The sequence below is a fragment of the Parus major genome, chromosome 2 (assembly GCF_001522545.3).
Source record: "Parus major isolate Abel chromosome 2, Parus_major1.1, whole genome shotgun sequence".
Lineage (NCBI taxonomy): Eukaryota > Metazoa > Chordata > Aves > Passeriformes > Paridae > Parus > Parus major.
Window position 1 is genome coordinate 80,951,291 of NC_031769.1, and position 14,525 is coordinate 80,965,815.

At 38.0% G+C, this 14,525-nt stretch overlaps 2 protein-coding genes across 4 annotated transcripts in view; one reads left to right on the forward strand and one right to left on the reverse strand.

Annotated features, from left to right (window-relative positions):
* The window catches only part of MTRR (5-methyltetrahydrofolate-homocysteine methyltransferase reductase), a 39,650-nt gene extending 34,768 nt beyond the window's left edge, over positions 1–4,882 (reverse strand). Inside the window, exons 1-3 of one of the 3 annotated variants that reach the window (XM_015618630.3) lie at positions 4,684–4,882; positions 3,801–3,937; positions 815–970 (exon numbers count right to left, since the gene is read on the reverse strand). In XM_015618630.3, coding sequence (XP_015474116.1) covers positions 815–955 — 141 coding nt within the window. In that variant the 5' untranslated portion in view covers positions 956–970; positions 3,801–3,937; positions 4,684–4,882. Of the gene's footprint in view, positions 1–814; positions 971–3,800; positions 3,938–4,667 lie in introns of all 3 variants that reach the window. The other 2 variants (XM_015618629.3, XM_015618631.3) reach the window with 2 other exon arrangements.
* Positions 4,883–4,976: 94 nt separating this feature from the next.
* FASTKD3 (FAST kinase domains 3) lies at positions 4,977–14,138 on the forward strand. Its single transcript, XM_033519335.1, is given in 12 exon segments — positions 4,977–5,130; positions 5,432–5,632; positions 5,635–5,778; positions 5,781–6,193; positions 6,195–6,537; positions 6,540–6,594; positions 6,596–6,855; positions 7,956–8,039; positions 8,427–8,591; positions 10,517–10,586; positions 12,330–12,444; positions 13,851–14,138. Coding segments are annotated over 12 exon segments (2,133 nt in total). The 3' UTR covers positions 13,980–14,138.
* The last annotated feature ends 387 nt before the right edge of the window (positions 14,139–14,525 follow it).

The window sequence follows — 14,525 nt, forward strand, 5'->3', positions numbered from 1 at the left end:
TGAGAGTACTTCGTGAAGGAAATTACAGTCCATAATGCTTTTAGTTAAAGAACTAAACTTTCACATTCTTACTCTTGGATAGCAGCAACTAATAAAAAGCCACTTCCTTGTTTCAGCCAAGATTTTTATTTTGTTCTAGAACTTAACTTGAAATGAGTCCTGTGGGAATTGAAATGAGAGTATATGCTAAGCAACACAAGAAGACCTGCAAAAACTCCAGGCCATGCTGGAGCTCACAGCTAACAGAACACAGGACATCAAGGCAACTAGAAATAGAAAAAGAAATAGAAAAAAACCAACCAAACCAACCAACCACCACCACCAACAACAACAAAATAAAACCCAAAAAAACCCCAACAAACAAAAAAACCCCACAAAAAAAAAAACCACAAAAAAATCAAACAAAAGAAACCAGAAAAAAACAAACCAAAACCAACCAACCAACCAAGAAAAAAGAGCATAATTTCTAGTAACAGCAGACCTGACCTGTAAATACAGAATTAATTCACTACTACATACATAAAAAATTTTCAAGAAGTCACCAAATCATTGCTACATGAGAGATAAAGACATATTAATTTACAGTTCTAATAAGAAAAATCACAAGATGTATCTTTGGCAGAAGACTATTAAGCAACTGTGAATATTGGTTGAAATTACTGATTCACAAAGAACAAAAATTTGACACTAAATGGTGCTTTTTAGGTGGGTGCATTTGCTAGCTGTCATGATTACCAAGAGCCACCACTCTAGCATGTGAAGAAGAATTCAGTTCCCCAATACATATTTTTCAAAATAACACGGAGTATCTCACCTTTTCCATTTCACTTATACAGTGCATATCGGCTTCAAGTCCATGGGCACATGCTTGCTGGCGTATTTCCTCAGCTATGGCTTTTGCCTGCCCCTTTTGGGTTGCATAGAGGAGCAAAAACCTTTTTGACTCACAACACATTTTTTTTTAGAGACACTGCAGGGAAAAAAAATTTAAAAAGTGAATTTCTCATAAGCAGAAGAGTAAGATTTTACTTTATTTATGAGACTAAAAAGAGATAAAGATAGCAGCATTGGTGTTCAACTTGGAAATGAGGTACCTACTCTGAAGTGAAGACATTTCTCATAAACAAGCTTTATAGATCAGGTTGCAAAGGACCAAAGGTGTTGGTCCCATGTGCTGTACTGCCTTGATGCTGCAGTAATGCTACAATATCTCTGATAAAGAATCTAGTTTGTAAACAATACAACATGAAAACTTTTAAAATTAAAATATATACTATTTTTATTATATTATATATTTTCCATTGCAAGTTAGCAATTGCTTTGTTCACTTTTCTGAGCTGTCTTTGAAACAAAACAAAACATAGACCTGGTAAAGTCAAACTACAAAGCCTGAGGAAAAAAATTTAAATTCTCAGTTTCTACTTTTCTGAAAACAGTATTTTTTGCTGCAATGACTTTACAATTTATTGTCCACTATGTATTTTGGACCACAAACACTGACTTAATTTTGTATTTCAGAAAGGAGCTCCTTACACAAGTGCAACCTGACTCTGAGGTTAGCTCAGTTGGCCAGAACATGATGCTAATAACACCAAGGTGTTGGTTTTGACCCCCACAATGGTGATTCACTTTGGAGGAGTTGGACTTGATGATACTTCTAGGTCCCTTTCCAATGCAGACTATTCTGTGATTCTGTGAATTACAGAACTGACTCTTTGGGGTTTTTTTTCCTCCTAAATGTAAGAAACAATCTAAGTGAAATCTTCCATGGTGTCACGAAGTCCCTCACAAGCAGCAGGATGAATGAAATGCATATCCTTATCCATGAAAATTTGTCTCATGAAAATTTGAATGCAAGAAGTTTTCTTCCATTATTCTGACACTGAGAAAACCACACACATAACTTCAGGCAGCAGTAAATAAGAGAGAACAGCAGAATGTCTTTAGAGTGGATATTGCAATTAATTTTCTGTCTATATTTTAACATTGCTAAGGAGGTGCAGTAGAACTCAAATACCTAGAATTAGTACTGAGGAATTTTCAGTTTCCAGTCTGAGATACCTCTCCCATGCCTGGGCCCAGTTTGTTGTACTTCACCTACTGCTTCTACAAAGTTTCAACTACAGAAAACATTTAGTGTCCTAACCAGACACGCTGAGTTATGGAAACCTGTCGCTACATAATTTGAGGCATCTCTTTTTTCTCTATCTCTCAAGGGAAAACATACATAGTTCAACTGTATAATACTATATTCCAATGAAATGTCAGGATATTTCTCCCCACAGTACTGCACAAGGTTTTCCCTAAAATAATTTTTTTTAAAAGTATAAGTATACATCAAAAGTAGCAAAACTAAGTGATAGGTTCTTAAGAGTGCCTGTATCATTTCATGAAAAATGTAATTACTAGAAAATTTTTAGGTTTTCATCGTATTTTCTTCTACTATATTTTCTCTTTTAGTTTTAATTTTAAATTACTTACATATATTACCTAAAGTTATTAGTAATTGCCTTAATGGTCACCTTTAAATAAATTTATTTACATAACTGGTTTCATGCGCATATGTGCCCAGAAGGTGCATACAACAAAATGATAATTCATATAAAATAGTGTAAATACAGTTTAAATACCCTCAGATCCCTTTAGTAATACAGATTCATCCTGGTCTTGTGCTGTGTTTTCACCTCTTTGTCAGCAGGTGGCATCACCTGACCACAAATGGATAAAATTAATAAACCAATAAAGACAAAGTGGTGCTTTTATTGCTACACTTTTTCTCATCTTTTTCTCCTCAGAAAGGGAGAAAGATAATCAGTAATTCCCACTAAGACCACACCATAGCACAGAAACCTTCTATACAAGAAAAGCTGAGGTGTAAGCTGCCAATACTGTAAGCCAGGCATTACCAACAAGAGTCTGTTAGAACAAGAGTCAGTTTGGGAAGCTGTTAATATTTAAGAAAATATTGAGAAGAATTTGCAGCAAATATATTGTTAATATTGAGAAAAATTTGCAGCAGCAGGGGCAATGGAGAGGGCAACAGAAGAAACAGCAGCCACGATGTGGTCTGACGTGGTCAGATGTTGCCCTAACAGAGCTATGATCTCTGCCTAGGTTAGGCAGAGCAGACATGATTCCTGTGAGACATTGTGAGCTTTCTACTAGTTTTACTCCGGGTAGTATAGGAACAATAAAGGGTGCAAAAAGTAGCCATACACACACATATATTCACATATATGTGAACTGGGAGAGAGGTTTTTTCTACTAATGAATGGACAGTAGATTGCATAGAGACACAAAAATCTGAAGCAACCACACCTCCCCATACACAGCATGTGGAAATAAGTGAACCAATACAGACAGAAGAGTTGATGATGCTGGAGATGCACATGCAGACCTCCTGAGACTGGTTACTGCCTATGTATGCAACAGTGTGAATTAATCCTTGTGGTAATGAGAGAGAACACAATTAGACAATTCCTTGGTATTAAATACAGAAAGCCATTTAAATATTTGTGGCATTCATTAACATTTTCCAGATGCCTAGTATTATATCTGTTGCACTGCTGCTATTTATCTTATATATTTAATTCAATTAACTGACTAATTTACTTAATTCCCTAAAAGTTAATTATGTCAACAACAGACCAATAATTCCTTTGATCATGATTTGATCTAAACCGCACAAGTTGAAGAGTTTCACTCTGTGAACATGTCTTCTCTTTGTTATCAATCATAAGATCTTTGTGCAGTCTGCTAAGTGATGCCTGCTCAAAGAGAGAAAAATCAGTCCTGCCTACCTGCAGATGAACAACCATAGACCAGGCACATGAGCATTACGTTCAGACGAGCATGCTGTTCACACCGCTCTTGCTTTGGTGTTTTAGACACTCTTCAAAGACACTACACCACTTCCACTTATGTGATACAAGTTTAACTGGAATAAATAGGGAGGGAAAAGATAATTCTTGAGCAAGAGCTTTCTGAAGAATCCTTGTAACTTTAATAGTACTTCCACACCAGCAACCCTTAACATGTTGTTGTGCTGATAAACACACATCAAAAAACGTTTAAGCTGGGAAACAACCTGTGATTTGCTGGATCAAACCAGAAAAGAAACGAAGGATGAAATTCCAAACTACGGCTCATCTGATTCAACACTTGGAAAAGTCAGAAAGCTAATAGTCCACAGAAGATTAGCAGGGAGTCCATAAGCTTAGCTCCCTAAGCCAACAGTGTAGGAGCAGACAAGGCATCCAGGAATGCCGCTGAAGTGCTGCCTCAGCAGTGCCGCAGCTGCATGGCAGGGCCAGATCGCACACATCATGGACCTGCTCTGTCAAATATAAACTATCACAGGCCGGATGAAAAAAGGCAAGAAACTTCAGTATATACACTGTAAATTTTGTAATCAGTAGATGGATAAACTCTTTAGATCCTCATTCAATCTGAACTGCACACATGGAGGAGTTTCACCCTTCTGAAACTCAGAAGAACGTCTTCTTTCTATCATTAACCAGAAGAGCTTCACGCGCTCTGTGGCTTTAAGCCCGGTTGTGGGACCGTGCCTTGAGCCATTAAGCCATTCTCAAGACAGTTTTTCAACAGCTTGCGGCTTGCTCAGAAGCATTCTGGGACCAAGACAAATATAAAAGAAAAATACAAACCCTCGGTCCCGCGCACCTGCTCCGCCCAACCCCGTTGTCGCCCCAGCGCGGGGAAAGGGAGTACTTGCTGTGGAGGACGCGGTGTACACGAACACGGGCACGGGTACGGACGGGTACGAATCCCGAAGCAAAGTACCACCGCCAGTCCTCGCTCCGCGACTGCCCGGGCAACGCCGCGCCGGGCCGGGCCGGAAACAGCGGCTGCGGCAGCGCGATGAGGAGGCAGGACCGGGGCGGAGCGGAGAGGGGCGAGCCGGGAGGGGCGAGCGAAGGCATCGGAAGGTCCCAGCAGGCGCCGCGCTTCCCGAGATGGCTGCCGAGGTGAGGCCGCTGCGGCTGACCCGGAATGGCCGGGTGTCTCCCGGGTTGGAGCAGCGCGGCCCTGGCCCGCGGAAGCAGCAGGAGGTGCTGGGGCGGCTGGGGATGGAGGGGCCCCGCCGGTGCCGCCCTGGCCGCGGGAGTGGTGGGCAAAGTGGCGCCCCGCGGCTCCTGCACGAGGGAACGTTCGTGTCCGTCCCCTGTTCGTCTCACAGTGTCCTTGCGGGAACACGGGGCAGCCTATCACATAGGGCTCGCAGCTCCCGGCATTTCTACTCTCTTCATTGCTTCGTGCTTGTGGTTGTGGGAAAGGGATCGTACCCATCTTTCCAGCCACCAAAAGGATTTGGGTTGGGTTTTTTTTCCTGCATTTTAGTGACCCTGGTGCTGTTTTCCAGACTACATATCTTTTTTTCTTCCCCTAGGTATCATTTCAGATCTCACTTGATTCAATGTAGCTTTGATTAGCCGAAAAAGTTTCCAACTGTATTCATCCAGCACATCAGAAAGCAGGTCTGCTTTGATGACCCTAAGCAAGAGGTTGAATTTCATCAGTGGGCAGCGAAAACCCCAAAACTGTAGCTCCGTGGCCATAAGGATGCTGTGTGTCAAAGATAAATCTCAGTATATGTTTTGTAGGAAAAAACACAACTGCAGATGGAGCCACTTTCTGTTAATGAAACTATGCATTTTTGTGGCAATATCAGAGACTGTACTAAATCAAATAATGTGTGGATGGATGAACAATTATTTTTCAAGAAGTTTAACAACCTTTGTATATCAAAAGACATTTTTACTTTCTTAGCTCTTTAGATGTCATGTCTGATACTATGGCCTCAGGAGCCCTGCAGAGGATTTCTGAAGTTGAGATGGATGACAACAGTCTTAAAAACCCTGAACTGTTAGAGAATGAAGTTTTCAGAGCATTATGCTTACAGTTTGAATTTGAATCCTCAAAACTGTCAAACATGGGGCTGCTGAATGCATTGCAGGCTTTGATAAAGCTATGTAAAGATCCTCAGAGCACGCTGATGACAAGCCTGCTTTCAGAGAGCAGAGAGCGGCTTGGCAGGGGACAGCTGACTGCTGAAAATCTTTGTGCTCTTGGAGAGAGTTTGCTTGAGTTAGAAGGCCCAAGTTGTGTGATGCTGGAACAAATTGTGAACTACATGCAAGAAAGAGACATTGAGAGGTGGAGTCCCAGGGAAATTAATGATGGTTTATGAGATACTGCAGGTAACTGTGAGGGAAGGGAAACAATGCCCAAACTTGCTAAACAGACTGAACAATGTCATTTTACACAAAGTTTCTGAGCTAAGTCCAAGCTTTTCAAATGTAATACTGAATTCACTGGTGATTCTTTGTCAGACTGGGGCAGTTCCCTTAGTCACTGCTCTGTGTAAACATTCAGTGAAGTATGTTCCCTATTTCACAGATCATGAACTGGTAAATGTACTGGAAGCTTTCCTATACTTTGGGCAAAAATTGCAAATTTTTACAGAGGCACTGGAAAGACATGTCCCCAGGTCCATCCTCACCATGCACCCTCAGTCAGCAAGGTCATGTATTATTGCTGCAAAAAGATGATCCTTTCAAAGCCCATCTTTGACAGTAACAGAAGGTTTCATTTCCAATACTGACACCACTGACCAGATTGCTGTGTATATTGTCTCATTTGGGACTCTTAACTATCTAACTCCAAGTGCTTCTTCCTTGTTTAGGAAGCTTGAAACTGTGCTGCATAGCCACCTGAAGCACTTTGAGCCTCACACCTTGTTGAACTTGTTACACTTGTGTGTCCTTATTCAATGTTATCCAATAAATTTTCTGCCAAAAATATTTAGTCCTTATTTTCTGCAAAAGCTTCAAGGTATGGAACAGAATTTCTCCTGAGATGTTCCATGTTTCTTTGTTAAGTAGTTTATCTCTTGTCAAACAGCTATTTTTTATCACTTTAATTTGTCAAATCAACAGTGATCTGATCAAAGTGACTGGACAGTAGTGATCAGGCCAAAGGCTGTTGCTTCCTTGTCACAGTTGCCATTGTCTTTCATGTTATGTCATTTAGTTGAATTTGAAAATTGCACTGTACAGTTTTAAAACAGACCTGAATTCCCTTAAAAGAATTATTTCAGTTAATCCTTATGGTTTTCTGAAAAACAGAGACCTGGTGTTCCCCATGTTTGTCCTTTCTTTTATTCAGGATGCTAGAACGTCCTCCATGTGATAGCCTGTTCTTGGCTCTAATTATTGCATATTTCAGTGCTTTTTGGACACAAATCTGTTATGAACAACACATCATTTTGAGTTACTCTCTATTTGATACTATAGCATTTTTAGGATCATTGTAGAGAGATGTAAGCTATACCAGAAAGGTGACCGACTTAAGATTTCAGCTAAGGTTGCTCTACTAATAAAACTAAGCTAAAGTTTTTTAAGTGATTAGAAATTTTGATCACTCGATTTTTCAACAACATGAAATACCTAAAGGAGTTGATTTTTACAAAGCAGACAAAGCCCCAGAAATTATTAGGTATTATCCACAAATTGCAGATTAAAAAAAGAAAAAAACAGGTGTGAAAGAATGACATACTGGGGTTATAACTTGGAGAAAAGTGGTTATAAGAAGGTGGTATTTATCTAAGACCTCAACTCAAATTTATTCTGCTATGTAGACCGTCCTGCATCTTTTGGATCCTCATTTTTTGGTGAAAGAAAATGACAGTTTTAACTAAGATCTTGCTAGTTTTGTATGGTTGTGTTGATATTTTTGCAAATAATTTTCTCATTTTTCTACCTATGTTATTTCATACTTATCTTTCTGTTAATTTAAGCAATTACTGAGAATTTTAATGATTAAGTAGCTTTTCTGCACACTATACTGAATAGCTTTTCCTAACTTCTGCATATAGCTTGTGTAAAGATACTTTGTTGAAGGTACACCCGAAAACCTGTGTGTTGTTGTTTCAGCTCAGCCACCTGGTTTGAACAGAATTGTTATGTCCCAGCTAACCCATCTTTTTCTCACTGTCACCCTGGAGTGCCCATTTTATGACATACAGTACATGTCAAACCAGATAAGGTCATCAGAGCCCTGTTTATACTTAGTTGAGTGTATTTCCCATAAAAAGCTTTGGAATTGGACAAACCAACTTTCCTTGCTCAAAATATGGAACATTTCTATCTGACTGAATGACTTGGTATATTTGTATGAATGGAAACAGCTGTGCATTTTTCATGCACACAATACAGCATTGGAGCTTCCTGAGGATGTTTGGATGGTTGTTTGGTGATTTTAAGTTTCTAGCAGATCAGACCTCAGACTGTAGGTCTCTCAATAGACTTGGCTTTGAAATGCACAGAATACATTTTGCTATGTTAATATGAGGTAATTACAAAAATGTCATCTCCCTCTTTCAATTTGGTTTTCTGTCTTTACTTAGTGTCTGAAACGCCTTTCAAAGTACCAAGTAAAGGCATGTCCCACACCTCACAGTTCTCCTGACGTTCACCTCTTTAAAAGGGTGAAGACAGGATTACTTTATTTACTGAAAAAAAGAATATATTTTGCATCAGAGGTATCAACACCCTATTTCTATGTAGTTGGTAAGTATAATTTCTTTGGATTAGTAATTTAATCTGTATATGGTGCCAAAGCATTCATTTCCTTTGTGGGCATTCTAAGTTCTGCAAATGCAGAAAAAGTAAACTGGGATACAAATTTCTATAAAAGATCTGAAGTTTGGGAACTTTAAGTAAATAATTCATAAAGTCAGAGAAAGGAAAATGGAGAGAAAAGCACAGCATTAATTGGTATTTACGCAGCCACTCTGCATTGAAAACAGCTGCTAACAGCTGCTTGTATTCTGTATTTTTATTATCAGCTCTTTATCTGTTAAACAATTTGTATAATGTAAAACAAAATCAGGCAATGCCACTTGCCTGATCTCCGTGCTTTAGTGGTGACTAGGGAAAGGAAAGTGGTCAGCTGGCTGCCCTGCTCAGCTTGGCTCCTCTTCCCTCAGCAAGAGCTGTTAGCAACAGAGTCAATGGGATTTGTGGGTTGTAAGACAGGAGTGAGCAAAATAAACTGTTGTGTGCAGCAGGAAACACAGAAGGCAGTGATGAGGAAAGGCACATGCCCAGGAGAGGTGGATGATAATAATGTTACAAATAAAATTAGAGTTAGACAACTAGGTCTATTGAGTTAGCAGCAATTTAATAACAAAAAAAAAAAAAAAACAAAAAAACCCCAAAACCAAATTAGTGAATTGAATACAAGAATACAATATAATAGAAGAATACAATTTAGTGAATTGAATAGTAATTTGGTATAAAAGGAATACAATTTAGTAAAAGAGTACAATTTAGCCAATACATTCAGAGATATATATATGTATGTGTGTTTGTGTGTATGTATGTGTATGTGAATACAGTTTGCCAGTAATTGAGTATGATTAAAGCATAAGCAAAATCGACGGGGGTACGGGGAGGGCTTCTCACCCCACCTCACATATGAAACCAATTGGGGTACAGAGAAGGGCTTCTCACCCTACCTCATGTATGAAATAAAGCAATTCAAGCTAAACTTACATACTATATGCTTATACATATTCATTAATGTTTCCTGTAAATTTCCTCCTACTTCCAATTCTTAAAAATTACATCACTATTCTTCATGGCCTCACTTGTTGCTAGGGGGTCTTCAGTCTTCTTTCTTTGGATGGTCTTTGGATGAAGATTTACACTCATCCTTGTTGTCCTCTGGATAACCTTACAGGTTGTGTGTACATACTAAGTGTTGTGTGATGTAAGTAAGCATTATGTTCTACTAATTAGTCTTACGTTTTATCATTTCAGGCCTTATGCTTAAAGTTATTTCAACTTTGTCCATCTCAAGGTCGATTTTGTCTTGGGATGTTACTTATCTTAAAACTACATCCTGTATCCTATTTTTACATGCAACATCTGTAAAGGTATCCATCTGCCTTGTAACACTGATTCCCTTTATTGCTTTATAATAATAACTTTTCAAGTATTTACAATTTAGCACAAATCATCTCCATTTATTACAATAAGATGTTGAGGAAAGGGAGTCTTGGACACCATGGATGTCAGAGGGATTTAAAAAAATTAATTTTTTTTTTTCATTTCAGAGTTATTCTGTATGTCAGCTTTCATGAGGATGTTGAAGTTAGCAGAGGCAGAGAGTGTGTCTCTCCCCAAAGCCATCAAAATTCCAGAGACCCTAGCTACCATAGCAAAGTGCCATTTAACTGCATTACAGTTTTTAGTGGACTTGGATTACTACTTTGCTTGTGAGCATTATGGAAGGCTGAAATGTTACGAATTGCAAGTCACTCATGTTAAGTCTCTACAACTTTTGCCAGCCTGTGATTCCAAAAAAAAACCCAAAAAAGTGATAGTAATATATTTATTTAATATAACAACTGTGAGAGGATGAGAATTACAGTAGAAAGTTTATTATAAGAAATGACTTTTAATGTCACTTATTTTTTCATCTACACAAGATACTGAGATTAAATTAGATGAAGAAGGTTTTGTATTGCCTGCGGCCCAACTTGAAGAGGTGCACAGACAGTAAGACAATAAAAGAAACCACTGGTAAAATGTTGATTTACATTAACAAAGAGCAGCTAGGGCGAAAACCTGGCAATCAAGTTATTTGTAGCTTTGCCATTGACTTCAACAAAGTTCAGATCTCACACTGAAACCACTGGCAAAAGGACAAAATTAACAATCTGTTTTTTGCTCATTGTTTTGCCACCTGACTATACAGTGTCAGATGGTTGGTCTGGTCACTGGTTTACCCAGTGACAAAATCAAGTGATCCTTATTTAGATTATAGAAATCTATTTTTATATTCTGTAATTAATTTTCAAATTAAAACTAAATTCTAACTGAGTGTATTTGCACAAATTTAACAGAGTTTAAGCCAGTTTGAGTTCACAAATTTACTTCTGCAAGGAATTATTCATAATAAGGTTATTTGCTACAGATGCTGGCTTTTTTTAATTGAGAAATGCATAGGTGTTTAAATTTATATTTAAATTTGTGAAGCCTTGGATACAAAGTTAAGCAACCTGGGGTGTGATATTTGCAAATGCACTGCTGTGAATAAAGCAGAAGTCTTTGAAGAGATTAGGCTTTCTCCAGCATTACCTTCTGTTGTGGTTTAAGCTGAAACCAGGACATCTTCAGGTGAATAATGAGAGACTAATACAGGTTTTTTCGAAGAGCCCATGCTTAAATGCTTAAGAAGGAGCTTTAATTTTTTTTTTTTTAAGTAATAGCTTCCATAAAGTAAATAAAGTCAAAATATTCTCAACATACTAAAAATTTAAGCTACTTTTTAACAATAGATATACAAACTTTGGTTTAAATTAATGGGATTTTTATCACTCAGAAGAAAAAATAGTTACAATCTATACTGCCAACCATACGTACAGGTTTAACTTCAAACAGATGTAGCTTAAACTCAGCTTAAACTCTAATGGATTTAACAGGTAAATTAGTAAGTTAAATAAATTTAGCTGCTGAAATGTTTTCTAGCTGAGGTGAGTTTTTTTACATTTTTCCTTCTAGAAGTATTCAAAACAGCTTACTAATCATAGCATTAAAAGTATCAAACTCTCATTAAGTTGTATGGTAATTTTTGTTCAGAGCAAATAAAATAGCTTTTCAGATCAGTTTCAGGGTTCCACCTCTCACCCTTAAATTGAGTGATTTAAATTATCATGAACTAGTTAACCCCCATTGTTGTAGTGCATCTAAAAATCTTGGTATCTCCCAAGGGTAAAACTCACCTCTGGTTTGTGTAGTTAGTTCCTACCTGAAAACCTTCTTTCCCTTCCCCCTTCCCATTGGCTGTGACCTCCCTGCATCCCCTAATCACCCCTGCCCCCTGGTATAAGAAGTAAGACCCAGGGCATTTTGGTCTCTCTCTTGCCCCGGATGGACGACAGACAATAAACCCGGGATTACTCCAGCAAGTTTGAGCCTCCTGTGTCTAGATACTTTGAGTCCGTGTTGTATCCACTCCAGGACCCCCTCCGCCGCCTGTGCCCTGAGACGAGCAGGCTCTCACCACGGGAGGTGGGACAGAGGGGTCCCTCCAGGAGGAGGATTGCAACACCCCATCCTACATTTGATTCAATGAGGTGTAAGAGAGAGGTATTGTCTCATGCTTCTTAGGAACTGCAGTAGTTGTGATGATTCAAATAAGTGATTGTTGTGGGTTTGTTGGTGGGTTTCTTTTTTTCCTATTTATTTTTGTTCGTTTGTTTTTGTTTTGTTTTATATTACACTTCTGCTTAATTTTAGAATTGCCCTGTGTGTTGATGGTCAAAATAGATTTTGTGCTCATAGTCAAAATCTGTTGGGAGAAGAAGCTATTAAACAGAGACATCTTCAGTTACTTGGTTATGAAGTTGTGCAGGTAAAGTCCAGAGACAGTGATTTACTTTTGCTCTGCTTAAGAAAACAAGTAAAAAAAATATTTTACAATACTTAAAACTGTAGTTTCAATTAATTCCAAAAACAGATGTAGCCTTATCCTTTCTATATAAGGTTCTCCCTGCCTAGTTTTTGCCTTGTTGAGGATGTACAGAAATACTTTTTTTTCCTTGGATGAATTAGTGTATTCTGTGTTTTTTGCCACATAGTTGCTGTTTGGAAGAGTACTTCTCTTCAGTGATGAAGATTCAGACCTTGAATTAAGGGAAAATGTTATATAAGAGTTCATTAAATTTGGAATTTTTAATTAAATATTTTTTTAAAAAGCTTTGGTGTTTAAAAAGAGGAGTTAAAAAAACCTGATTTGTATTGTAAGTAGTAGTTTCGCAACAGAGTACACCCTTTATTTTGCCTGTTGAATTAATAAATTTTTCTTTAAACATAATTTGAATAAAAGCTGTTACTTTTAGTTTCTTGAGATTTAATTTTCCACTTATCATCATGTCCTAGTTTAGGGCAAATTTGGGAGAAAACCTCCAATGGGGTGCCCCCACCTGGGAAGCAAACCCACATGGCCCCTTTCTCCCACCCCCCAACTGATTCGGGAAGAGATTTCTCTGAGAGAAGTGGAAAAAACCCTCTTTATTTAACAGGCACAGCACTACCCAGCACAAGAATGAACATTATCAAATTACAAAACCTCTCACCACTCTGAAGAGACGACAAAATTAAGAGGGTCTTTTTTCCTGTGTGTGTTCACTCTGTTATCAGTCCCTCTGGCGCTGGAAAATGCCACTGCCCAGGCTAGGCTCCCGGTAGTCCATGGGTGCAAGCTCCTGGTGCTTCCCTGAGTCCCCAGTCCAGAGCAGGTTCAATCGGTTTCAAAGAAAAGGGAAAAAAACAGTCCAGGAAGACCTCTCTGCTCCAGCTAGTTGGAAAGCCAAGGTGATCTGTCTCTTGTCTTGTCTGTCTGTGCTGTAGTCAAAACCCCATCCCAGGATGCGGGGGGGAGCAAGTACAGTCTCTGATAACAGACTCTGTGCTTCTTCTCCACTCACTTTTACTCTTAGATGAAATTTTAAGAATACAAAACCAATGTCTGGGCTAGGTGGATGAATGGGGATACAATTTAACATCATAATCAACCCAGGATGCATCACTTATTACATAAGCCTAACTCCATAATATTTAGCTTAGTTTAAACTATATCACTTTTTTTGCTGTAAACTGTTCAGGTCAGATCAACAGTACATTTAGGATTAGATCTAATTTTAAGACAAAAAAAGTATTTGGTGTGTAATTTTGTATCTGCTTAATGAACATCAGTCTTACCTAGTTAATTATTAAAAGGCATTTCCAGCAATCGTTTTTGTTTTGTTTTGTTTCCAGATTCCATTTTTTGAGATAGAAAGTCTACAAAATACCAGAAAAATTCCAGATTATCTACACAAAAAAAATCTTTCCTTGTATATATTGACTCCAGCTGACACTGGAGAATACTACTGGATCATAGGCTGATCTTCTATACTACAAAGGATAAATTCTGCGCATGGAAGAAAAAATATTTTTTCTAAGTAACTCCACTTGAGAAATTTGGGATTCAGAAAGTTAAACCTTCCAATATTTGAAACATCTGACATGTAAAGAGTAATAAAGCTATGTATAGACCCTCCTTTTCTTATCTTATTTTCTATCTTTTTTTCTATTTCTTATTTTCTATCCTTATTTTCTTAAGATTTGTGTCAATATTTATTTACAAGTTTACAGATATAAGTGCCAGACACTCAGTGCTGTTTTTCCCTTGTATTTTTAACTGGTTCTTATTCACAGCTCCAAACAGCCATATGTGACTATTGAAGGATACGAGCCAGTCTGAATGTACAGAATATGCCTAAAGAATATTAGGCATATCAGGGCAAATCAGGGCTTTTCTTGACAGTATAAGAAATAGTGCAATTTACTTACAGCTGCTCATGTAATTTCACAAGTGTTTCATAAAACTAAAATTTTAAGTCATTGCACAGTATTTGCTTATTTGTTTTACTTACAAGATGTAGAGTGCTG